This window comes from Lissotriton vulgaris, chromosome 2_1, assembly GCF_964263255.1.
Source record: "Lissotriton vulgaris chromosome 2_1, aLisVul1.2, whole genome shotgun sequence".
Classification (NCBI taxonomy): Eukaryota; Metazoa; Chordata; class Amphibia; order Caudata; family Salamandridae; genus Lissotriton; species Lissotriton vulgaris.
In genome coordinates, this window is record NC_141687.1 from 318,095,269 (window position 1) to 318,123,155 (window position 27,887).

At 47.5% G+C, this 27,887-nt stretch overlaps 1 protein-coding gene across 1 annotated transcript in view; it reads right to left on the bottom strand.

Annotated features, from left to right (window-relative positions):
• The window catches only part of TRPV1 (transient receptor potential cation channel subfamily V member 1), a 340,269-nt gene that overhangs the window by 198,961 nt on the left and 113,421 nt on the right, over positions 1-27,887 (bottom strand). The window contains exon 5 of the mRNA XM_086955019.1: positions 2,021-2,161. Coding sequence (XP_086811145.1) covers positions 2,021-2,161 — 141 coding nt within the window. The remainder of the gene's footprint in view (positions 1-2,020; positions 2,162-27,887) is intronic.

The following is a 27,887-nucleotide window of genomic DNA, read 5'->3' on the forward strand; positions in this document are numbered from 1 at the left end:
TCCCCATATAAATTTTCTAAGATGCTCCATGGCCCACACACACACCAACGCCTCTCGTTCTATCACTGAATATTTCTCTTCTGTTGGAGAAAGAGAACATGACTCAAATGCTATGACAACTTCTTTGCACTGCTCAGAAATTTGGGACAAAACACCCCCCAAACCAGTTCAACTGGCATCAGTAGTTACAACTTTATTTGCGTGTGGATCAAATCCTTGTAATGTAGGTGCATAGGCAATGGCTTCCTTGATCCTATTGAATGACATCTGACAAGCGTCAATCTACACAAATGAAGCCTTGTTATTCATTAGCAAATGCATCTCATATGTTTTTTTGTTAGAAGTTGTTAACAAACTTTGAATAAAATTCTGCCAAACCAAGAAAAGATCGAAGTTTTTCCTTTAATTTGGGAGAAGGGGCATTGAGTATGGCTTCCACCAAATTTCTCTTAGATTTAATGCCAGTTCAACCAATTTCATGGCCCAAGTATGTAACCGATTTTTCTGCAAATGTGCATTTGCTGTCTTCAGCAATTAACCCATTGTCTTCAAGAATGGACAAAAGCTCTCTCAGGATGACATCATGCTCTACCTTGTCCTTCCCCAGAATGTCATCCTGAAAGAATACGACCTCACAAATGTGACTGAATAAGTTTGACATCAGCCTCTGAAATACAGCAGCGGCTGATGCCAAACCAAAAGGCATTCGTTTAAATCAGTAACAACCAAATGGTGTGCAGAACGTGGTGAATTGTCTGCTTCCCTTGTCCAACACCACTTGGTGAGGCGCAGCAGAGAGGTCCAAAGTGGAAAACCATTTAGCATTGCATGTCAAAGATAACATTTCATCAATCCTGGGGAGTGGAAACTGGTCAACCAATATATTGTTATTAAGATAACTTAAGTCCACACACAAACAGGCCTTTCCATTGGATTTACGAGCAACGACCAATGGAGAAACCCATTCGGCTGCTTCTACAGGTTCAATTACGTTATTAGTTAGCATTTTCTCTAACTCCCCTTTAACTTCCTCCCTAACTATAAAGGGAATATTTCTTGCTTTATGTATTTTAGGAATCGCTCCCTCCTTTAAACTAATTTGATGGATAAAACATTTAGTTTTCCCATACCCTTCGCAAACACTTCCGGAAACTCTTGTAGAACCCCTTTCTTGGTGTCTTCCCCATCACACTATACTAAAACCTGCTCCTTACTGTTCGGATCCAGAATGATATTTAATAGCTTTTGGTCTTTCCACCCCAACACTGATGGTCCTTCCTTAGCTATTTACAATTTCCCAACAGATTGTCTCTCCTTAAAACGGAAAATTAAGGTTTTAAAACCTAACATGTCGATTTTTTCTCCTGTGAAACTCTCAGCAGAAACGTCATTAGGTTCTAACCATTCTCCGATATTATTGATAAAATGATTTTTCCATACATCTTGTGAAACTATAGTAAAGGGGGACCCTGAATCTGCAGCTAATTGGACTGTGATACCTCCAAGAGAGACATGACACAAAGGTTTCGAAGAGGAACTACCAGTGATATTTAGTACCACTTTCTTCTTCTGAACACAATTAATCTGTACCTAGTTATCACTAGAGCTTGAGGAACTTTCATCCTCTCCTTTTTGTACACAGGCACAGTGTAGCTGCACTGATGACGAGCAGGGAGCTCGTCACAACCACACCCGTTTTCGAACGTTCAACACAGCGGGGTAATTATCCCAGAGTGCGAACGTTCCAACGGCCGTGATGAGCTCATCTCGTCATGAGTGCAGCTGCACTGTGCCTCATGACGAGCTCAGCTCGTCATGAGCATACAAGAGGTTAAACAGCCCTCACTGCCGGTGTCCCTAGTATAAGTCTGTGCCCTCTCGGCTGGAAGTGGATCATCCAACTAAATCATGCCTGCCTCGTGCACAGAGAATTCAACACCAATCCTCTTCGTAGTTCAGTGCTGCTCCTACCATATATAATTTATGTGTATGAAAAGAGTAGATTGCATTGAGTCCTCACCAAAATAAAAGCCTGGTTTCCCTTTCAGCTGCCTGAAAAACTCTCCATCTGCCTTAGAATGGACGTCTGCCCCGTGCTGGATAAGGAGTTGCACCAGGTACATGTTCCGTCTCTCAATGGCAATGTGCAGCGCTGTCTGACCTAAGGAAATGTACAAGGATGTGATAAGCAAACAGTGCAAAGAATACAATCATAACTGCCTGTTAGGTACAGTAAAGTATCTCCACATAGCTGAAATGTCCAGTTTATATTGTGGTTTCCTGAAACCAGTGGCGGCCGGTATATCAAAAGAGTGGTGAGGCAGGGCGGTGGCTATAGGGGATACAACAGGGGACTAATGACACAAATAAACAATAAAAAAAGACAACTTACCAGCTGCATCACCGGCTCGACGCATTGTGCTCTTCCAGGCTCCTTTTCTCCGCAAGCACAAGCTCCATCATCCAATCCTGATGCTGCTCTCATGCTGCTGGTGGCAGCATAAAAATAGCATCAGGATTGGCCTGAGTGCTGATGATCTGCGCTTCCAGTGAAACTTGGAGCCTGTGCCTGCTCTCTCTTAAGCATAAATCCAGCAAAAACATATCAAAACAGAGGAGGCAATCCGTCAAAAATGGAAGGGAGACTCACGCCAATGGTGTCAGGTCTAACAATAACAGAGGTTAAAGTCTTGATAGAATGGTAGACCTGAACCCCACAAGCCTGTGGGGATAGGTATATCTTATTGCATGCAACACCTCTTGGATACATCCAATAGATCATACCTGTTATCAATATGCTGACTTCAAATCTATAAAAAAGTGTGCATGTCTTCTGTTTATTTATAACATTGCGGCAGGTGCTGCAGTCAATAGCACACACAGCAATGTTAAACGTGCTATATACGGCCGCCATGGTGGTAGCTGCATTGTGATTTCAATTGTGGGTCCGCCGCCTTATAGGCGGCCGGTCCCAATCCCTGTGACCCCCGTGACGATGGTGGACGGACTGAAGTTCGTCCACCATCTTAATGACCCCCATACTTCGGAAAAGATCTCTATCAAGAAGATACAAAGCTGCCAGAGAGAGCATCCTTATTTTTCTGTGTCCCCCTTTGCTTTCACCTGTGGCAGCACAAACAGAATATATGTGGACTAGTAACAATAGAAGCTTTTATTAGATGTCAAACTAGTTCAGAACATAAGAAAAATATTATCAAATATCACAATTACAGTGATGATGGAGAGTATACAGAAAATAATTATTATGAACAGAGACAGCCCGGCATTTATGAAGAATCCATTTCCTGCTGAGTCTCTGCAAATGACAATTAGCTTTTAAGAATTCGAGCTGGGATCCATGATTGTGTATCTGTTTGCTAAGGGTGGGCCGCTCTCAGCTCGCAAGGCGCAGTCTGGGGGATGTCAACCAGTGTCTGAAGAAGAAACAGACTTCCTGGATGCAACAATACAAATCTCTCTGTTTATTGGTGTGCACCCTGGAAGGTGCCCTGGTGCCGTGTGAGCAGGAGATGAAGGCCTATCGGGGGAGTTCTTGCAGTCTCCATACTCTACCTTTACTTGGAAAGGCCGCCACTGAGCTCACTACAGATGCAGGCAGTGTGGATACCTTTTATGTCACACACAGGGGTGATTTCAGAAAAAACTAATAGCTCATGGTCTTCCGCAGCTTTTTAAAATGTTTTCCTCTAAATGTCACTTATAAGTATGAGCATCTCATATATAGGCTGACGGAAACAATGGAAAAGGACAGATGCACTTGCCACGTCAGACACCCATGACTAAGCAGTGCTTCCCAGTGATAGAAAACAAATGTTCCAGAGAGTAAAGACTGCATGCACTGCAAGCACAGCATAAAACTCGAGCTTCCACGCACGTGTCCATAAGCCGCTGAGAACAGTCCTTCCAACATAGGACTATCTATCCTATACAGACCTCCTAACACGGAAGCACCTCTTTTTATGAATAACTATAGAACTTACCTTATGCACGCAGGACTAGAACACTGTCGGCCCATGCTCAAGTTAAACCAACGATCTCAGTCGGAGGGCCAACTGCACATGGAGAGTCCCCATATAGGCCCGGCTACTAGATATCGTTTCTAGAACAGGATTGAGAAAGGCGATTGCTGAGTACTTCAAAAATAATGCTGACTAGGAGTCCATCACTGGAGTGGGGTGGGAATCTCTCAAGGTGAGACCCTAGAAAAACACAACAGACTACTTAAATCAATGCCAAACCATTCATCCCAACTAAGCTTAATACAACCACCATTGCAAGGGACCAACATGCTTGCACCTATAACGCAAACACTACTAGAGTTCAGAGAAGAGCCTGTAAGGGAGATTGAATTTCTGGTAAAATATGACATAGCAAGTATGTATGGAGAGGGTGAAAGACCTAGGAGAACCCTAGCAAGACTGATAAAAAAGTACCTGCGAGATAGAGGCAATGAGGATGACTCTGGAAACCAGGTACACACCAGCAGAGCATTACTGAAGTAGCCTTTACTGACATTTCTGAGTAACTTTACAATACTCAATACTCTGTACATAATTATACTATTCCAAAGTACTTCGAGCCTACAGCACTAGCATGGATAGAGAATGAGCACAGGAAATTATTGTCTGCTCCAGGCATGATTGATGAGAAGCAGTGGCTTCCCTTCGGGCAAAGCACTTAGAAGCGATGACATTCCGGCTGAGTTTTACAAATAAATCATAGATATCTTTGCACCACATCTCCTGGTGATGATGTCTGAGGAAGTGACATAAAACGGGAAAACCTTACTAATTTCACCATGGCATTCTATTCAATTTGATTGAATGGCCACTCCTGATCACAGTGTTGTAGCATATGGGGATGGGGTTAGAATTCTTGTCAAATTTGAAACTGTTCTACTCACATCCGACTAGGAGACTTACTATGAATGGATTAGTGTGAACCACTATATACATCACATGCGACCCCAGCCAGGGATGTCTTCTTTATGCCTTTTGTTTGACTTAGTGGTAGATCCATTAGCAGCAACTGCCGCAATTTCACAGATAGAAGGATAAGCTTCAGGAATTAAAGGGTGATCCTGTCACTCTAGGCAAATGATATACTACTGTTTATAAAAACAAACAGTCATCATTAGATCCTTCATAGTTCATGGGAGCTATCTCGTCTTAATATAAATTGGGCTTAATTAGGAATGTTCTATCTGAACCAACCTGGATTCCCGTTAATATGAGAGAAGAACACAGTAAAATATCTAGGTATTCAAATAAACCACAAGTGGCCAGAGGAAGCCTTATTGGGATTCTGCGTGATAAATTTACCTGATGGGGTTGAATTACTAGAAAACGAAAACTGAGAAACCACATTGGAGGAAGACAAATCATGGAAAACCAAATTTAAAGAAAGACAATTTTAAGGAAATATAAAAAAATCAAAATTAATGGAACTCGTTTCAAGGAAAGAATTATTTTATGGAAAAATCCTAAATTACATTAAACGTGGGTGGAGTTTTAAACTACTGTGGGGTTTTTGGGCTTAGACCCATTCAAGCGCGCACGCTGTGGGCGCGCCGATGGTGCGCCAGAGGCACGCTAGAGACAAGCCCGTCAGCGCTCCGACCATACACAGTGCCAGTCATGCTGCCGGACCGTTCTCCCAGCCCCCACGCCCTGCCAGAGTTTGCTACTCCAAGGACCAACTTATGAGAATTGGTGGGCAGAAGTCCGAGGTAGGGGTTAAGTCTGGTAGGGAGGGGGACCAGGCCTTGCTCGCTGATTGAGGTAATGTGCGGTCTTGTGAATGCCAGGTCTCCAATTAAACATTTTCAGGAAATACACATCCTGTTGGAATGTCACGACCTGGACGTACTTTTTATCTCAGAAACCTGGACCGCACTGATTTTTCAGTTGAACATGGACTTGCTTGCCCTCCTGGGTATAATGTTTTCACAAACCCTGTATATCATGGAGAGGAGGAGGGTTGGGAGTTATCTTCAAGGATAAATGGAACTTCACCCCTCTTGAATTAGATGAGGCCGAAGGGTTCGAACTCCTGGTGTTTTCCTTAAAGGAAGCTCACGATTATCTATTAACCAATATGCTCTGCTACAGACCCCCAGGAGGACCTAAGTCTATGTGCTCTGCCCTGTTTGATGTGGTGTGTAACCTGGCCTTGACAAACTCTAAACTGATCATCCTGGGTGATTTCAACTTGTGGGCTGATTGCCCGCTGGACACGGCGTTTAAGGAATTGTCGGAAGCTTGCGCAAGCTTCGATATGCCCCAGCTGGTGCTGCAACCTACGCACCAGGGTGGACATATATTAGATCTGCTATTTGCTAATTCCAACATGGCTACAATCAAAGATGTTCTACCACTGTGCTGGACTGATCATAGTCTGGTCAATTTTAGGCTTACTCTGCCTAATGTGTGTTGTAAAATTTATTATCAGAGGCAATATTGGCTGGGCAGAGAATGGGCCACATTGAATAAGTTTAAAAATCCCTTGCATTGGAATGACTTAGACAGCTTGGACCTCAGTAGGTCGGTGGACTGGAATTACCAATTCCACTGTGTGCAGATGCGAGACAGACTTGAAAAGCATATTCCTGCAAAGAAGCTAAAAAAGAGAGTGAAACCCTCTGCCCCCTGGTTTAACGATGAATTGTGAGTACTCAGGATGGGTTGTAAAGTGGCCGAAAACGCTTGGAGAAAAGGATATAGTGATCCAGATAAAAATGCTTTTAAGAATCAACTTAATCTGTATAAAAACGCTATAGCGAAAACTAAAGCCGATTATTTTACTAATACCATTCTTCTAGCAGCTAAAAGCACCAAAGCTATATTCAGCTTAATAACGAGTCTGTCTAACCCGGACTGTCCTAATAACAAAATTCCAGTTACTTAAGCTTTATGCGTTGAGTTAGCTTCCTGTCTGGAGGATAAAATCGATAAGATAGTTAGGGATTTTGATCCACCAACAGTGGTGGAAAAACCTGATCCTCAGTTGTCCAATGCTGAGCAGTGTTCTCTGCCATCACCAGACTCTAAGCCCAGCAACCCTACGATGTTAAGACACACCCAGGATACTCTGGATTGCTTTCGCATTCCGGACGAGGAAACATTTGATACCTTAGCCAGGGGTATCACCTCTGGGTCCCCCCTGGACCCTCTTCCCCACAGAATTTGGAAGGAATATGGGGCTTAGCTCTTTCCCTATTTACAACAGATCTGTGGTCTATCTTTGAGTACGGGGGAGGTCCCTAAAAACTGGAAGGAAGCAGTTGTGACCCCTCTTCTAAAAAAAAAACACGCCTGACCCCGGGTGTGTGGCCAACTTTCGGCCAATTTCTTTATTGCCATATCCTGTTAAAATTCTGGAACGCATCGTCAGTAAGTCTCTATCCCAGTATCTTGAGGAGTATTCGCTCCTTGACGAGATACAATTTGGCTTTCAGCCCAAGCGCGGTACTAAAACAGAACTTGTTACCGTGCTTGATGATATGAGGATGTGGGCGGACAGTGGCCAGTAAGTGATCTTGGTGCTTTTGGACATGTCAGCGGCTTTTGACACTGTAAACCACGGTATACTGTTGGAGAGACTAAAAGACCAGTGTGTAACCGGTCGCGCCCTTGACTGGCTTTCCTCTTATCTAACAGACAGGACACAGACAGTGTGCCTTCACCCGTTCTCCACTAACAAGTCTTCCTTACGACAGGGGGTCCCGCAGGGCTCAGGGATTAGTCCTGTGCTCTTTAACATCTATTTACAGCATCTCATACTGCTTATAAGATCGTTTGGAGTGGAGGTGGTGAACTATGCAGATGACACCCAGCTCGTGTTTTCCTTGGAAGGGAATGATTCAATTTCCCTGGAAAGATTTCACGAGTGTATGACTAGCACCGCGAAGTGGCTTACGAAGAACTAGTTACAATTTAACAGCTCTAAAACGGAAGTGGTCCTGTGTTCTTCCAGAAGATCTGATCAGCCTGTTTTACCCATCTTTCAGTTGTCCCCTACTGGCGCACCTATTACCCCTTCTAGCACAGTACGCAATCTGGGGTGATGGTGGATCAGGACCTCCAAGGGAATTCTCAGGTTAACAAAACGGTTGGCACTTGCTTCTCGCTAATCCGAGTGTTGAGAAAGAGCCTCCCTTTTTTGCCTAACTCTGCTAAAACGCAGGTTGTGAGATGCGTAATTCTCAGCACAATTGATTACTGCAACTTTCTACATCTGGGTGCACCTAACTCCTTAATCGGGAAGCTGTACAGAATAGAAGCCATTGCTGCGAAACTCGCTTTAAATAGGCAGCGAGGGACCTCAACCACATTAGCCTTGCGAGATTTGCATTGGTTGCCGATCCACCAGCGAATTCAATTCAAAGCTTTATGCACTATCTTTAGGGCAGCTCATGGAATGGGCCCTAAGAACCTACAAAGAAAATTCAGCTGGTATTCTCCAACGAGAAACCTTTGTTCTGCTTCTGCATTTTTTATGAATGTAGTCAGGTTCAGGCGGTCCAGAACAGGTGGCAGATCCTACTCTGCCATTGCTTCTCGGCTATGGAATACTCTCCCTTTGGATCTATGTCAGGTCCAAAGTCTTATGCATTCCAGGAAAAAGTTGAAAACGTTTTTATTCAGAAAGCTGGAGTAATTTTTCCTTCTGATATCCTCTCTTTTTCTCCCTTCCTGTATCACACCTCGGCCCCCTTATTAACTTCTGGTGGGAACACTCTTTTTTTAAAGCGCCAGGATACCCGTCGGGTGATAGAGTGCTATATAAGCAGCTCATTACATTACATTACATTACAGTAATGGATAACGTTTTGGGTGATGAGGGGAATTTAGGGGTCAGGAATAATTGGAGTTCTGGCATAGAAAAGGGTTTTTGGGGTTCAGATATGGTGGAGTGTAGGGATGGTGAGAGGATTTTAGATTTCATGGAAGAGTGGCTTTTAGGTGTGTGAGGTGTTTTTAGGTTTCAGGGGTGGGTAAAGTGTAAGGATTTCGAGGGGTTTTAGGATTAATAGATGTGGGAGTTTAGGGCTAGTGAGGGTTTTTAGGGTTCAATTATGGGTAGCGGCTGGAGTGGTGAAGAACTTTTAGAGTTCAGGGTGAGATGGAGTTTAGGGTGGTGATGGGTTTTAATGATTCAGGGATCTGTGAAGTTAATATGTAGAAAGGTGTTTTTAGGGTTTAGGGATGAATAGTTCAGGGTTATGAGGATTTCTTTTGGGCCGTGGATGGCTGGTGTTTAAGTGTAATTACTTTTTTTTAGGATTCAGGGATGGGTGGAGTTGGGTGTGCTGAGGTGTTTTAAGGGGGGTGGAATGTGTGAGTTTGAGGCATAGAAAGTGGTTTTTAGGGTTCTGGAATGGGTGGAGTTAGGGGTAGTGAGTCATGTTATGATGGATGCTTGGTTGGTGGATGCTTGGGGTAGTAAGGGCTTATAAGCTTCAGGGATTAGTATAGTTTAGATATGGTGAGAGGGTTAGGAGGCAGGGATTGATGGTGTTTAGGGGTTGTGAGGGGTCAGCGATGGATGGTGTTTACAAGTTGTGATGGGTCAGCACATTAAATGCATCAAAAGTAATTGTTTGCCAATGTAAAATCATGTCCCCTGAAGTGAAGCACTGAAATAAATATCAAAAAAACAAAACTATTTCTAAAAAGTAAAACCTGCAACCACACTTACAAAATAAGCATTTAAAAGCCAATTTCAACGAAAAAGACATTCTATGAATTGGGTTCTACGAAAAGGTAAATGCCATTCATTTTGAAAAGTCTCCTTAAACAGTTTAGATGAATTCTTTTCTCAGTAATGGTATTCCATGAAATCACTTTTCCATGAAATCACATACAATAAAATTGACAATGTTATTGGATTACTGCATCAAACTACAGTTATCCACGGCTGGGAGAATAGCGCTTATGAAGATGGTGAAATTAACCCATTTGCAATGTATATACAATAAAATGATTATCCTATGCACACAGACTGTTTTCTTGTTGTACAAGCTTTATTCGAGATAAATTCTCATAAAAGCACAGAGTAAAATTGAACATGACAATAAAAACATATCAATTGACAAATACAAGTTCATATAAACATTTGTGCAAGCTCATACAATACCTTTATAAAAGATTTACATATATATCACAATAAATTTGAATATTATAAAACAATCTAAAAACGTGTTTAACTGGACCCTCCCAGAAATCGCCGCCTGATTGCCTAGGCCCACCCCAGATATTTGGCCACCCCAATAACTATCGACTCTTGAGTTGAAGTGCACAAAATTCTCAGTGCCACAGCACTATCACGTGTCCCGAGGTTCTTACATACAGGTGTAAGCCATACCCTCCTAGGTGAAGAATAGGCTTTACAGGCAAATAGAAAATGGTCTAGACTTTCCTCAGCTGTTTCGCATGCCGGGCATAGCGTGTTGGTCGACCTTTGCCACCCTGCGGTTAGTTTTTTTAGGGGAATAGAACCAGATCTAACCTGAAAGACCAACTTCCTATCCAATGGGACCGTAATAGTATCCCAATAATTTTCCAGAATAGGATAGATTTTAGTCTCCAGGAAGCGACCCGCCATAGAGTCAGACCTAACACCTCTCAGCAAATTACTATCCACCCAGTCCCAATATTGTAATTTGAGGGCTTCCTTGCTAGGGAAGACCTCCCCAAGAGGATTGGTCCACAGGTTGGAGAACCCAAGATTAAATAGCATGGACCTTAAGTTTTTTAGCCACTTTATCTTGTGGAAGTTATCTTCCCTGATTATTAAAAGGAAACCCTCAGCATATTGCCTAATCTCTGGAGTTGTCCATAGACGTCTCCAGTAGAGGACAGGGCGCAACCGCGCTCTATCACTAATGGGACGTCTACCCAACTCGAGAAACAGTGGCAATAAGGGGGTGCTCTGTGGGAGTCCTGTAATCCCTCTGAGAAACTTGTTCTCAGATATCTGTAAAGTCGAGAGATTATCCCAAGCCCATAACTCTGCACCGTATAAGGTCGCGCCTAAGACCTTTGCGTCATATACCATAAGAGCAGGTTTGATCGGTTTCGTCTTGGATTTGCGATGTTCCCCCCGCAATGCTCCTGATAGTTGTTGATGTTTTAGGGCCGCTTTTTCCAAGTGACGTGACCAACCAGAGCCCTCCGCTATCTGTACCCCTAAATATACAAACTCTTTAACAATCTCTAGCTTGCTATTATTCAGGGATACCTTAGGATAGATTTTACGGCGAGGGGAAAAGGCCATTAGTTTCGTTTTCCCCACGTTTACTTCCAGGCCATGCTCTTTGCAGAAAGCATCAAATATATTTAATGCACGTTGTAACCCCGCGGGGGTTTTTGACATGATCAGAGTGTCGTCAGCGAACATCAGGATGGGGACCCTGGCGTCCGCTAACGATGGGGCATCTACGCTTGCTTTCAACATTTTCTCAACAATCCCATTAATAAATAATGAGAACAGTAAGGGTGCCATGGCACAGCCTTGTCGGACCCCCCTTTCCACCGGGAAGTCCATAGTTGACTGTTTTCAAAAACTGATATTTGTGTTACTGTGCTTGATGTGGGCAGGTAACCCGGAATTAAATAGAAAAGACTCATACAACCATTTAATAAACGTAGTAGCAATCAATATCCAAGTATACTACTATTGTTCCCGGGCATAACATGCACGTTTATGATGGCACTCACCACCTCATACCCTCATTTACTTATGGCTATAATAGTCCTCCCAGAGAACCTGAAGTGAGAAAATGCACCACGTGGGCTTGGACAAAACTGGGTGAGCATACTGGAGACACTTTGTTGTGTTCACCCAACGCCCCAATCTGGGATAACCAGCTTTTCCCATGGCCTTCCGAACCCCAAGCCAAAGCACAACAAAATGGGAGTCCTATTTGTCTCACTACAATATTTTAAGGATAGCTCTGAAACAAAACCCCTAGATGTCTGCCAGTATTTCAGATTAAGAGCAATGGCACAGTTAGTGTTCCTGATTTACCCCCAACAAACTACATCCAGTAATACCCCTGACACATGCCCTCACCACCTCCAATAAACATAAGTTGCTAACCCATCACTGCAACCACACACAGGCATGATGAGGTAGAACTAGTGACCAGAACAGCGTGGAAGAGAGATTTGCGGATACCTCTAACTGATGAGGAATATGTGTTTAGTTGTTCCTAGACTGGGTGCATTACACCTAATGGCAAATGCATCTTAAATTCCTCCACAGAGTAAACCACACGCCACAGCACTTATATATTGAATTGGGCGCAGGGACAAGATGCTGCAAATTTTATACATTTGGCATGGACACCTCAGAGATTTTATTGGAGATAAGTGGTCCAAGAACAATTCAAAATGACAACTCCGCTACATACATCTATCTTCACCGTCCTACTGGGATATGTGCAAGAAGTCCTACAAAACACTTGCAGACCTACAACTCTGGCATTACTACCGACTCACAGATAGGTCGCAATCATATGGTATCTAGCCATTCCCCCTTCCAACCATGGAGAGATGGATGAAGGACCGAATATACTGGAATGAATTATATGTATCACTACAGGCACCTACAGCTCAACCCATGGATGTTTGATGGCCACTGCAGGACTACCTGTTAGGTCACCCACCACACAGGGGCACTGACTGGCTGCCTGGAAACTGCTGGATAGGGGCAAACAATGATAAATTGCACAAATACACTGATATTCAAGCAGGGCATGCAGAAGATGGATGCATCTGAGAGAACCATTTGGATGGTTCATACATCTGCTTTCATACCAGACCAAGATACAGTTGTATGAACTGCTGGGTATGATATGAGCTGTACCACACCAGCTGACACTAGGAAACAGAGTAGTACATTCAATGGCCAAGAACATGATTATGACAACAAAATACTATCTGGTCAGATGTAGATTGTATTGATACGGTCTCAAAGCATAGGCTGAAGGGGGCTGACACAAACAAGGCAACAACTGAAGGGTTAGACTATATAGAATCTCTATGTGCATTATTCACAAGACGTCCCTCTAACAGACCGCGCCTGCTAAAAAGCCAGAAATAAAAACCTCACTGACTCACTCAAAACTATAAACAACCCTATCAAAAATCCTAATTTGCAAAAGAAAAATGGTTAAGCAAACAACATTAAATCCTCGATGCTGCACAGTGTAGCATAGTGCATTGTGCAAGGACTGTAAACATCACGTACTTACACTTAAAAGGTTCCACAAGATCCATTAAACATATTGGCAGATCTTAATCCAAAGTAATTGCTTTAATGTATTGCTATTTTATCACAAGAACATTTCCATACATAATAGTAATAGATCACAGAATATCATGTTTTATTAATGTTGTGCTAAGTTATTTTAGGTTTTGTTACATGTTATGCAGCTGTTAAGACACAGCCCCTCAAAGTGGTATGTCACAGAGCTTCCTGTGAACTTACATGTTTGATTCCTACATAACTACATTCGATGCTTTAAGACTTTTCACACACTCACCTAAGTGAGAAAGCAAAGGTGCGTAGCTTGGGTCATTTATATAGTCGTGTTTAAAATTCTTTCACCTCTGACAGTCTAAGAAAACCCTGCTCCAAACACACTACATAAGTACATGAGTCAGAAATACTTTAAGAATGCACCACTGTAGCCTCGCCTGTACCTGGAAACAAACTATACCTGACATTCCCAAAGAGCAGATGGATGTAGAAGGCAAGAATATGAATGTAGCTCATCTATAGCTAAATGCTTGAAAAACATTTCTTGCTCCATCAAATTCTTTACTGGTGTTCATTAACACCTAATCTGAATGTTCAACATCTACAAATATTGCAAAGCTGACACATGAAGGAAGCAACAGGTAGAACAATTTCTCCAGGCGTATTTTCTAAAACTCTTAAACTGACTCTTCAAGACATGTATGTTCCATTAGGGGGGACGTGCATTACTCCCCCATTCGTACAACCCTGCCATACTATGAAAAACAGATGTATGAACATGGCTGAGAACAACTTGAAACAAATGATTTCCTCATCCATCTTCCTCATCCCATTAATTACACACTGAGGATTCGCATTTTACCCACAGATATTTACTCAAGATCTAAATTCCCAAACCTTCTTCCTGCTACGCCTCCCACTATCCCTCAAAAGCAAATGCAAATCTTACCCACTTATTGATTAAACAAAAATTCTGGTACAGTTGAAACCCAGGTTAGAGGTAAGAGTATTTTTCTTTTGTATTTGGTCATTAGAGTGTTGTGGTAGGAGAATCTGCTATCGGGATTCCTTTTATTTGTTTGTAGACCATGGGACTTGGTTTGAGGTCCTGCTTGAGCAGATCTGTGTTTAAGGGTGCTTGCAAATTGAATGGTTGGATTAGCACCTGCCTTAGCAGAACACTGTAACCTGTACTGCAGCTCTTTCACTAGCGTGTGTGCTGTGATACATTGTTCCAATCCTCATGCTTGGTGTAAGCTTTGGTGTTCCTCTGATCAAGAGGAGCTTGTATAATCCACATTTGTATAATCCACATTTGTAAAGCGCGAACAATCACCCGTAAGGGTCTCTAGGCGCTAGGGGCCATCGGGAAGATTAAGCAAACTATTGCCCAGAGTCACATGGTGCTGGGCTAATCTGCCACCGGCACTTGGGATCGAACCGTGATCCCCAGATTCCGGAGTCAGTCGCCCTGGCGGCGGCGCCACACCTCTTCTATGGGACTAGGGATTATTTTTTCTTGCAACTGGGAAGCATGGAGAGATTGTTGAGGAAAGGCAAGATCTAGAGCAGGGGTTTTCAAACTGGGGTGCGAGCCCCACACGGCGGCCTCAAGTGATCACAGGAAGGGCGCCAGACTCTGGCCAGAAGAAGCATTATGTTGATAATTATGCTTTGTTTTTAGAAGACAAAAAAGGAGTGTCAGTAAGTGTTAGACCTGGCACCTTGGCGTGAGTCTCCCTTCCACTTTTTGCTGATGTGCCTCCGATGTTTTGCTGGTTTTCCGATACTCAGGGCACTGCGCCACGGCTGATCCGTGCCGCAGTGCAAGTGCTCCCTACTGTAATCTGTATATACGATTGGTATCCATGATTGGTGCATTGGATTTACTGTCAGTCCTTAGTAAAGCGCACTAGAGAGTGCCGGGGCTTGTAGATGCCAATACTGCTGGTGGGCCTGCAGCGCTGGTTGCGCCACCCACCGAAGCAGCCGTAAAGGTGTGTCTGGGAACTGCGACCGCAGAACCCGCGTGCAGTCCCGTACTGTCACGCCAGCTGGGCAAGTGCCCCCACTTGCCAGCCTCGACCCTTCCCTTGACTACATATTAGTCACCCCTATGGTAGGCCTGCGGGCAGGGTGCATTGTAGGTGTAAGGTAGGACAGGCCCTGATGTGTGTGGCATGTCCTAGTAGTGACTTACAACCGAGACCGTATTTCACTATTGAAGGCTACCTGCTCCATTAGGCCAGACTGAGCTGCTGGAGTTATTACACCATATAATTCCCGCAGGCTCAAGGAGCATGGTAGCGAGTCATGTTTAGTATGCCTGAACTCAGGATGATAAAATATTTCTTGTAGTCAAGTTTATTTTAGTATCCTGGGTTTGCAAATGCTACTTTTAGAAAGTTGATTTACAAAAGGGGGTGGTGATGAACAGAGTGTCTGAATTGAGCAGACCACTCTTACCCAGTCCAAAGATCAGGGCTTGATCCATCACCGTTATTTATCTCACTGCCCCATCCCAGCTCAGAACCTGGCTATATGCAAATCAGTCTGTCCCTGGCCCAGTGCATCATGGGAACAGGGCAGACTAAACTACCAAGCCAATTCTTAACCAGAAAGGAGACAAGCTACCGGGGACCGGTTTCTGGCATTTCAGCCTCTTCGGCCCGGCTTGCTTGAATCCTGATGGAGCAGTGAGAAAGGGACTCATGTCTGAGTATACCCTGCCACACCTATAGTGGCCAAAATCGATTTACAAAAGGGGGTGGTGATGAACAGAGTGTCTGAATTGAGCAGACCACTCTTACCCAGTCCAAAGATCAGGGCTTGATCCATCACCGTTATTTATCTCACTGCCCCATCCCAGCTCAGAACCTGGCTATATGCAAATCAGTCTGTCCCTGGCCCAGTGCATCATGGGAACAGGGCAGACTAAACTACCAAGCCAATTCTTAACCAGAAAGGAGACAAGCTACCGGGGACCGGTTTCTGGCATTTCAGCCTCTTCGGCCCGGCTTGCTTGAATCCTGATGGAGCAGTGAGAAAGGGACTCATGTCTGAGTATACCCTGCCACACCTATAGTGGCCAAAATCGATTTACAAAAGGGGGTGGTGATGAACAGAGTGTCTGAATTGAGCAGACCACTCTTACCCAGTCCAAAGATCAGGGCTTGATCCATCACCGTTATTTATCTCACTGCCCTATCCCAGCTCAGAACCTGGCTATATGCAAATCAGTCTGTCCCTGGCCCAGTGCATCATGGGAACAGGGCAGACTAAACTACCAAGCCAATTCTTAACCAGAAAGGAGACAAGCTACCGGGGACCGGTTTCTGGCATTTCAGCCTCTTCGGCCCGGCTTGCTTGAATCCTGATGGAGCAGTGAGAAAGGGACTCATGTCTGAGTATACCCTGCCACACCTATAGTGGCCAAAATCGATTTACAAAAGGGGGTGGTGATGAACAGAGTGTCTGAATTGAGCAGACCACTCTTACCCAGTCCAAAGATCAGGGCTTGATCCATCACCGTTATTTATCTCACTGCCCCATCCCAGCTCAGAACCTGGCTATATGCAAATCAGTCTGTCCCTGGCCCAGTGCATCATGGGAACAGGGCAGACTAAACTACCAAGCCAATTCTTAACCAGAAAGGAGACAAGCTACCGGGGACCGGTTTCTGGCATTTCAGCCTCTTCGGCCCGGCTTGCTTGAATCCTGATGGAGCAGTGAGAAAGGGACTCATGTCTGAGTATACCCTGCCACACCTACAGTGGCCAAAATCGATTTACAAAAGGGGGTGGTGATGAACAGAGTGTCTGAATTGAGCAGACCACTCTTACCCAGTCCAAAGATCAGGGCTTGATCCATCACCATTATTTATCTCACTGCCCCATCCCAGCTCAGAACCTGGCTATATGCAAATCAGTCTGTCCCTGGCCCAGTGCATCATGGGAACAGGGCAGACTAAACTACCAAGCCAATTCTTAACCAGAAAGGAGACAAGCTACCGGGGACCGGTTTCTGGCATTTCAGCCTCTTCGGCCCGGCTTGCTTGAATCCTGATGGAGCAGTGAGAAAGGGACTCATGTCTGAGTATACCCTGCCACACCTATAGTGGCCAAAATCGATTTACAAAAGGGGGTGGTGATGAACAGAGTGTCTGAATTGAGCAGACCACTCTTACCCAGTCCAAAGATCAGGGCTTGATCCATCACCGTTATTTATCTCACTGCCCCATCCCAGCTCAGAACCTGGCTATATGCAAATCAGTCTGTCCCTGGCCCAGTGCATCATGGGAACAGGGCAGACTAAACTACCAAGCAATTCTTAACCAGAAAGGAGACAAGCTACCGGGGACCGGTTTCTGGCATTTCAGCCTCTTCGGCCCGGCTTGCTTGAATCCTGATGGAGCAGTGAGAAAGGGACTCATGTCTGAGTATACCCTGCCACACCTATAGTGGCCAAAATCGATTTACAAAAGGGGGTGGTGATGAACAGAGTGTCTGAATTGAGCAGACCACTCTTACCCAGTCCAAAGATCAGGGCTTGATCCATCACCGTTATTTATCGGTTTGCCCTATTCCCATCATGCACTGGGACAGGAACAGACTAATTTGCATACAGCCAGGTTCTGAAACTGGGATGGTGCAGTGAGCTAAAAAACGGTGTTGGATCTAGCCCTGATCTCTTGACTGGGTGAGAGCTTTCTGCTTAATTCAGAGACTCTGTCCCTCACCACACCTTGTTGTAAATATTTTTGTCCACCCTAAGCGTGGAAGGGTATTCTCAGATGTGAGACCCTTGCTCATTGCACCATCAGGATTCAAGCAAACCGGGCCGAAGACGGCTGGAATGCCAGAAACCGGTCCCCGGGAGCTTGTTTCCTTCCCAGTGTAAGAATTGGCTTTTGTAGTTTGGTTTGCCCTATTCCCATCATGCACTGGGACAGGAACAGACTAATTTGCATACAGCCAGGTTCTGAAACTGGGATGGTGCAGTGAGCTAAAAAACGGTGTTGGATCTAGCCCTGATCTCTTGACTGGGTGAGAGCTTTCTGCTTAATTCAGAGACTCTGTCCCTCACCACACCTTGTTGTAAATATTTTTGTCCACTCTAAGCGTGGAAGGGTATTCTCAGATGTGAGACCCTTGCTCATTGCACCATCAGGATTCAAGCAAACCGGGCCGAAGACGGCTGGAATGCCAGAAACCGGTCCCCGGGAGCTTGTTTCCTTCCCAGTGTAAGAATTGGCTTTTGTAGTTTGGTTTGCCCTATTCCCATCATGCACTGGGACAGGAACAGACTAATTTGCATACAGCCAGGTTCTGAAACTGGGATGGTGCAGTGAGCTAAAAAACGGTGTTGGATCTAGCCCTGATCTCTTGACTGGGTGAGAGCTTTCTGCTTAATTCAGAGACTCTGTCCCTCACCACACCTTGTTGTAAATATTTTTGTCCACCCTAAGCGTGGAAGGGTATTCTCAGATGTGAGACCCTTGCTCATTGCACCATCAGGATTCAAGCAAACCGGGCCGAAGACGGCTGGAATGCCAGAAACCGGTCCCCGGGAGCTTGTTTCCTTCCCAGTGTAAGAATTGGCTTTTGTAGTTTGGTTTGCCCTATTCCCATCATGCACTGGGACAGGAACAGACTAATTTGCATACAGCCAGGTTCTGAAACTGGGATGGTGCAGTGAGCTAAAAAACGGTGTTGGATCTAGCCCTGATCTCTTGACTGGGTGAGAGCTTTCTGCTTAATTCAGAGACTCTGTCCCTCACCACACCTTGTTGTAAATATTTTTGTCCACCCTAAGCGTGGAAGGGTATTCTCAGATGTGAGACCCTTGCTCATTGCACCATCAGGATTCAAGCAAACCGGGCCGAAGACGGCTGGAATGCCAGAAACCGGTCCCCGGGAGCTTGTTTCCTTCCCAGTGTAAGAATTGGCTTTTGTAGTTTGGTTTGCCCTATTCCCATCATGCACTGGGACAGGAACAGACTAATTTGCATACAGCCAGGTTCTGAAACTGGGATGGTGCAGTGAGCTAAAAAACGGTGTTGGATCTAGCCCTGATCTCTTGACTGGGTGAGAGCTTTCTGCTTAATTCAGAGACTCTGTCCCTCACCACACCTTGTTGTAAATATTTTTGTCCACCCTAAGCGTGGAAGGGTATTCTCAGATGTGAGACCCTTGCTCATTGCACCATCAGGATTCAAGCAAACCGGGCCGAAGACGGCTGGAATGCCAGAAACCGGTCCCCGGGAGCTTGTTTCCTTCCCAGTGTAAGAATTGGCTTTTGTAGTTTGGTTTGCCCTATTCCCATCATGCACTGGGACAGGAACAGACTAATTTGCATACAGCCAGGTTCTGAAACTGGGATGGTGCAGTGAGCTATAAAACGGTGTTGGATCTAGCCCTGATCTCTTGACTGGGTGAGAGCTTTCTGCTTAATTCAGAGACTCTGTCCCTCACCACACCTTGTTGTAAATATTTTTGTCCACCCTAAGCGTGGAAGGGTATTCTCAGATGTGAGACCCTTGCTCATTGCACCATCAGGATTCAAGCAAACCGGGCCGAAGACGGCTGGAATGCCAGAAACCGGTCCCCGGGAGCTTGTTTCCTTCCCAGTGTAAGAATTGGCTTTTGTAGTTTGGTTTGCCCTATTCCCATCATGCACTGGGACAGGAACAGACTAATTTGCATACAGCCAGGTTCTGAAACTGGGATGGTGCAGTGAGCTAAAAAACGGTGTTGGATCTAGCCCTGATCTCTTGACTGGGTGAGAGCTTTCTGCTTAATTCAGAGACTCTGTCCCTCACCACACCTTGTTGTAAATATTTTTGTCCACCCTAAGCGTGGAAGGGTATTCTCAGATGTGAGACCCTTGCTGATTGCACCATCAGGATTCAAGCAAACCGGGCCGAAGACGGCTGGAATGCCAGAAACCGGTCCCCGGGAGCTTGTTTCCTTCCCAGTGTAAGAATTGGCTTTTGTAGTTTGGTTTGCCCTATTCCCATCATGCACTGGGACAGGAACAGACTAATTTGCATACAGCCAGGTTCTGAAACTGGGATGGTGCAGTGAGCTAAAAAACGGTGTTGGATCTAGCCCTGATCTCTTGACTGGGTGAGAGCTTTCTGCTTAATTCAGAGACTCTGTCCCTCACCACACCTTGTTGTAAATATTTTTGTCCACCCTAAGCGTGGAAGGGTATTCTCAGATGTGAGACCCTTGCTCATTGCACCATCAGGATTCAAGCAAACCGGGCCGAAGACGGCTGGAATGCCAGAAACCGGTCCCCGGGAGCTTGTTTCCTTCCCAGTGTAAGAATTGGCTTTTGTAGTTTGGTTTGCCCTATTCCCATCATGCACTGGGACAGGAACAGACTAATTTGCATACAGCCAGGTTCTGAAACTGGGATGGTGCAGTGAGCTAAAAAACGGTGTTGGATCTAGCCCTGATCTCTTGACTGGGTGAGAGCTTTCTGCTTAATTCAGAGACTCTGTCCCTCACCACACCTTGTTGTAAATACTTTTAGAAAGTTAGCATTTGCTTGCTTAACCATTTCAGCCCGCCTCTGCTGGTATGTGTATCTGACTGTCTGGGATGTGTGAGTGACAGGGCTGGAGGGATGACAGGTGGTGAATGCGCAGATTACACCTTAGTGGGAGGTAGGAGTGCCTCTTGACTCGAACCGTAGCTGTGCTCGGCCACCACAATGCTGGCTCCACCCTCCTGGGGAACGGCGGATGACTCTGCCGGCACCTAGCCCAGGAAGGGCGAAGCCTCCATCAACAAGGTACTCTGGCCGCCCCTGTCCGCACAATGCTGGCTCCACCCCCTGTGGGGCATCGGATGCGCCTGCCCCTCACACTGAAAGCAGAAGCCGGAGTACACCCGCCGGGGTACTCAAGGACTGAGAGTGGCTATGCAAAGGCCCCCCTGGCCTGCGAGAACAAAAGAATTGGCCTATAAAAGAAGGAGCCCTGCTCCTTGAAAATTAGATCCTGTTTGGGCCACAGAAGGACTCTGCCCTACGAGAAGGACCGTGAGAGACAAGGAAGGGTGCTGACTCTTGCCTGTGTCTGGTGCCTTGCTGCTGAAGGAGAGGAAGAAGAAAAGACTACGAGAAGACTTTTGCTTTACTTTGTGCCAAACTCTGCTAAAGAGATCTCCAAGGGCTTGCCGTGAACTTGCCCCCTGACCAGCGTCCCAGGAACAGTGGACGCTACCCCCTGAAGGAAAGCGACTGCGGGTGCTGACCATCGCCGCAGCACCGACGGAGGAATCTCCTCCAAGGCAACGACATCCACCTGACCACCGTGTCCGGGGCCCAAAGCAACAGCGAAAGCAAAGTGAGGACCAGCCGCCGCTGGCCCGAACACCGTGATTGCAACTGCACCGGGAGCCCGAGAGCAAAGCGAAGGAGGACCCGTCCGGTCCGAGCTCTTGAGGTGACTGCGCAACGAGCAGCCACTCACCTGCAAAGACGGACAGTTGCCCTGTGAGAATCCGCAAGGTCGGTAGCCTGCCCGACAGCCCAGCTGTGAGCCCACAGCTGCACCGGCACTTGGCTGGGTACGTCCTGCACTTGGGGACCGTACTGCCACTTGCCACCACCGCACAGCCGCCGCCGCCAGGGTCGGAGCGGACGACGAGGAGAGGGCCCTGCCGCCACAGAACACCGCTGCCCCGGATGACCAGTGACCTGCTCGGCTGAAGAGCCGCAACGATCAGCGACCCCGGGAAGGCAACGCGACGTGGGACAGATCCCCTGGAAAGCCGCCGGCTCCACAAGAACTTTGGTTAACACCGGCCTACGGGCCCAAAGAGAACTGCTATAAGAACTGTGGTAACCTGAACTGAGTAACTTGCAACCGTTATCATAAAGTACGTTGACTGTATTCACAAGCCTGCTTAAAATCTATATAAAGATATATATTTTTACAGAATACAGTCTGGTCTCGTTGTGTGGTGGGTTGGTTGTAAAGGTGTACTATTGCAAGTGTTTAACCTATATGCCCCAAAGATTAGCCTGCGACTGCTTAAGCCACACTACCTAGAGGGTAAGCAGAGGTTGTCTGGAAGGTAACCCTCAGCCCTGACGAGGAAGAGGAGAGTCCCTGCTTGTCGCTAGTGTCGCACTGCGCCAACTAGAGACTCCCCCTTCCTACATTGGACGCAGCGGTGAGGATTTTCGAATTTACACTTGCGATAGCGCTACCTGAGCTTCTGACCACTACACAAGGATTACGGTCCAGTTACTTAGCCACAGACTTTCCTTTTGAATTTTGCCGAAAAGAAGATTCCGAGTGCAGAAGCCATGCCGGGCGCGAAGAGCCTGGATGGAGCCGAGTCCACGACCTCGGAGGTGTTGGAGGTCGAGTGGGACGCCGCGAAGCTGGATACGTACTCCAGAACGGAACTTACGTTTTTTTGCAAGAAACTCAAGGTTCCGCACACCGGTTGCAAGAACAAACCGCAACTCTACAAGGCCCTGAAAGCCTGGATAGAGTCCAGAAAGGCCCCGGAGGATCAAGACGCCCTCGCGGAGCAAGTTGCAACTGAGGAGCAGAATGCCCTTGGGGATCTGATCGATCTCGAGAGGCAAGACAGCGAGCACAGCTTTGGTAAAGGCCTGTCGCCAGAGGAGCTGGCGGACAGGAAGGAAACGAGGAATCACGAAAGAAAGTTGGCAGAATTGAAAATCCAGCTGGAGCTTGAAACGAAAAGAATGGCGCTGGAAGAGCGAAAGCACCAGATGGATTATGAAGTAAAAATGAGGGAGATAAGTCTCAAGGAGAGAGACTTGGATCGTCCTCCCTCTGGTGGCAGCACATCGCCAGTGCAGGTAGAGTCAAGAGTGCACATCCCGAAAGACGTAGTTAAAGAGTTCTTTAAGGGGGATGACATAGGACAGTGGTTTAGGGCATACGAGGTAGCCATGTCCTCCCACCGGGTCCCTGACAAGGATTGGGGAGCGGGGTTGTGGGGAAGGTTCCTTAGCGAAGGGAGAGATACCTTGCTAGATTTGCCCGTGGAGAATCAGAGATCCTATTCCCACATGAAAGAAGCTTTAATGAACAGGTACGGGCTTACCCCTGAAATGTATAGACAGAAGTTTAGGGGATGTACTAAGCGGCCTGGGAATACGTATGTGGAGTATGTGACTTACTTTTGCAGAGCACTGGATGGTTGGGTGAAAGGTAACAACGTTAATGATTTTCAAGGTCTCTTTGATTTAATTGCATGGGAGCACTTGTCTGATCACTGTTTTCCTGAGTTACGCCAACACCTGATCGATAGCAAGCTGTCCAGCCCGAGGAAGCTTGCTGAGGAGGCGGACCGCTGGCTCAGCACCAGGGTCCACAAGGGTCCCGTGGGAGACTCCGCCAAGAGTGGGCAGGGTCCCCAGCAGAAGAGTGGGGGGGACAAAGGGGGAAAACAGAAAGGGTTCCAAAAAGGCCCCCAAAGTAGTTCCCAAGGGAGCCCGCAGCAGGGTTCTCAGCCTCCCCCACCTCCGAAGCAGAATGGGGCCCCGACAGGTAAACCTGTTCCAAAGGGGCCCTTCAATTGTTTCAAATGTGGCGAGCCTGGGCACATATCCAGTGACCCCAAGTGTCGCCTGTTTGGAAAACCCGCACCCACTGGTGCTCCGCCCCGTCAAGTGACTAGCGTTCACCTGGGAGAAGAAATGATGGTCCCGGGGGGTCACATGACCCTGGTCTCACTCGGAGACAGCGAGATGATCCCTACGAACTACCTGCCCTCTAACACTAAGAAATATGGGCAGGTGGTGATCATCAATGGTAAGGAAGCTGAGGCTCTTAGAGACACAGGAGCCAGTGTGACTGCAGTGAGGCAGCACCTGGTGTCTCAAGAGCAGGTTGTACCCCATGCCTACTGTAGGGTTATCAACGCTGATAATTCTGAGAGTCAGTGTCCGATGGCTCAAGTTCCCTTCGAGTGGGGGGGGGGTCTCTGGTACTCTGCAGGTCTGTGTGAGAAAAACCATGCCTGTTGACTGTTTGCTAGGGAACGACTTGGAGCACTCCCCTTGGGAAAAGGTGGAGAAGACGACTCACCTGCGGATGGTGGGTCTGCCTGACTGGGCGTGCGTGACCACCCGGTCAATGGCAGCCAGTAGGGGTGATCGAGAGGTCCTGGGGCCTGAAGGAGAGGCCCAGGAACCGGCCTTAGGGAGAAGGCGCAGGGGGCGCGGGAAACCGGCTCCTGAAGTTCCCACGGTCCAGGAGGAAGCAGACCTTGAGGGGGATGCCCTGGAGCCTACAGGGGAACAGATCGCCGAACTGGGGGACCTGCCTGAGATGACCCATTGGCAGCAAGAAGGAGGACCCTCCAGGGAGGAATTCTGCAGGGAGCAGAAAGAATGCCCTTCTCTCGTGGGTATGCGGCAGCAGGCTGCAGACCAGGCCAATGGTGTTCAGGCCAAAACACATTACGTGTACTGGGAGAACGACCTCCTGTATTCGGAGCCTAAGGCTGCTGAACCTGGGTCAGCCCGTGTGCTGGTGGTACCCCAGAAGTTCAGAGCCTTCCTACTGGGTCTGGCTCATGATGTGCCTTTAGCAGGACATTTGGGGATGGACAAGACCTATGACAGGCTTGTCACCCACTTTTACTGGCCCCAAATGCATAAGAGCTCAGATGCCTATTGCAGAACCTGTCCGACTTGCCAGGCAAGTGGGAAGAGGGGAGGGAAGAACAAGGCTCCCCTCCAACCCTTCCCTGTGGTCGGTACGCCATTCCAGCGAGTGGGTATTGACATCGTTGGGCCTCTGGACCCCAAGACAGCCATGGGCAACAGGTTCATCCTGGTCTTGGTGGACCATGCCACCCGGTACCCTGAAGCCATCCCTCTGAGGACAGTGACGGCTCCCGTGGTGGGGCATGCACTGATGGGAATTTTCTCACGAGTAGGATTCCCTCTAGAGGTGGTGAGCGACAGGGGGACCAATTTCATATCGAAGTATATGAAGTCCCTTTGGCAGGAGTGTGGCGTGACGTATAAGTTCACCACGCCCTACCATCCCCAAGGTAACGGGTTGGTTGAAAGATTCAACCGAACCCTAAAAGGCATGATCATGGGCCTGGAAGGTCCGATGAGGCGTAAGTGGGACGTCCTCTTACCCTGCCTGCTTTTTGCATATCGCGAGGTGCCACAGAAGTCCCTAGGGTTCAGCCCCTTTGAACTACTGTACGGTCACCCCGTGAGAGGACCGCTGAGTTTGGTAAAGGAAGGCTGGGAGCAATCTCCCAGGAAACCTCCCCAGAATGTATATAGCTACATGCTGGCCTTCAGAAACCAGACCAGACGCTTCAGACAACTTGCCGAGGCAAATCTGGAAGCGAGCCAGGAAGAAATGAAGCGGTGGTACGATCAGAATGCCACTCTGGTCGAGCTTCAGCCTGGACAAGAGGTGTATGTCCTAGCCCCAGTGGAGCCCTGTGCCCTTCAGGATAAGTGGACAGGACCATTTGAGGTTGTGGAGCGCAAGAGCCCCGTGACATACTTGGTGGACATGAAGACGCCCAGGAACCCTTTGCGGGTCCTACATGTCAACCGCCTCAAGCCCCACTTGCGAAGGTCCGAAGTGGGCATGTTGTTGGCAACCGATGACGGAATGGAGGAGGAGTCGGAGCCTCTTCCTGACCTCTTGGTGGCCTGTGAGAAAGATGGGTCAGTGGATGGAGTTAACCTCTCACCCACCCTGACCGCCGAACAACAGGAGGACTGCCGCCAGTTGCTGGGGCAGTTTCCAGACCTGTTCTCCCTGGTTCCGAGTGTCACAGATTGGTGCGTCCATGATGTGGACACTGGAGACAGCTTACCTGTGAAGCATAAGGCTTACAGGGTAACTGACACGGTCCGGGCCTGCATCAAGGAGGAGGTCTCCAAGATGCTTGCCCTCGGGGTGGTTGAGTCTTCCAGCAGTCCTTGGTCCAGCCCCGTGGTCTTGGTTCCGAAGGCTGCTGCGCCGGGAGCCACACCCGAACTCCGGTTCTGTGTGGACTACAGAGGACTCAATTCAGTCACGAAGACTGACGCGCACCCCATCCCCAGAGCTGACGAGCTCATTGATCGGCTAGGGGCTGCCCGGTTCCTCAGCACGTTTGATTTAACGTCTGGGTACTGGCAGATCGCCTTGACCGATGGGGCAAAGGAGAGGTCGGCATTCTCTACACCAGATGGGCATTTCCAGTTCCGGGTTATGCCATTTGGAATGAAGAATGCCCCTGCCACCTTTCAGAGATTGGTCAACCAGGTGTTGGCTGGACTGGACGAGTTCAGTGCCGCCTACCTGGATGACATCGCAGTGTTCAGCGGTACCTGGCCCGAACACCTGCGACACCTCTGGGAAGTGTTGATGGCCCTGCGGAGAGCAGGCCTCACAATCAAGGCAAGCAAGTGCCAGATTGGGCAGGGTTCCGTGGTGTACTTGGGACACCAAGTTGGGAGTGGCAAGGTAGCCCCCTTGCAGCCCAAAATCGAGACCATCCTGGCTTGGGAACCCCCCAAGATTCAGACTGCAGTGAGAGCCTTCCTGGGGCTCACTGGGTATTACAGGAGGTTTGTCAAGGGCTATGGCACGATCGTGACCCCCTTGACAGAGCTGACTTCGAAGAAGCAGCCCAGGAATGTGATTTGGACTGACACCTGTCAGAAGGCTTTCGACACCCTGAAGACTGCCATGTGCACGGCGCCCTTGCTCCTGGCCCCCAATTTCTCCAAGGAGTTCATTGTGCAAACAGACGCTTCAGAGCATGGTGTAGGGGCTGTTCTTTCACAGATGACTGAGGAGGGCTTTGACCAACCCGTAGCCTTCATAAGTAGGAGGTTACTTCCACGGGAAAGTAGGTGGAGTGCAATAGAGCGTGAAGCATTTGCTGTGGTCTGGGCGCTGAAGAAGCTAAGACCCTACTTGTTTGGGTCTCACTTCCGAGTTCAGACGGACCACAGGCCCCTCAGATGGTTGATGCAAATGAGGGGTGAGAACCCGAAACTGTTGAGGTGGTCCATTTCTCTACAGAGTATGGACTTTACGGTGGAACACCGCCCTGGCACCGATCACGCCAACGCTGACGGTCTGTCCAGATTTTTCCGCCTTAGTGATGTGGAACTCCCTGGGGAAGGGTAGTTCCCCCCACATTTCAGCTGGAGGGGACACATGTTAGACCTGGCACCTTGGCGTGAGTCTCCCTTCCACTTTTTGCTGATGTGCCTCCGATGTTTTGCTGGTTTTCCGATACTCAGGGCACTGCGCCATGGCTGATCCGTGCCGCAGTGCAAGTGCTCCCTACTGTAAACTGTATATACGATTGGTATCCATGATTGGTGCATTGGATTTACTGTCAGTCCTTAGTAAAGCGCACTAGAGAGTGCCGGGGCTTGTAGATGCCAATACTGCTGGTGGGCCTGCAGCGCTGGTTGCGCCACCCACCGAAGCAGCCGTAAAGGTGTGTCTGGGAACTGCGACCGCAGAACCCGTGTGCAGTCCCGTACTGTCACGCCAGCTGGGCAAGTGCCCCCACTTGCCAGCCTCGACCCTTCCCTTGACTACATATTAGTCACCCCTA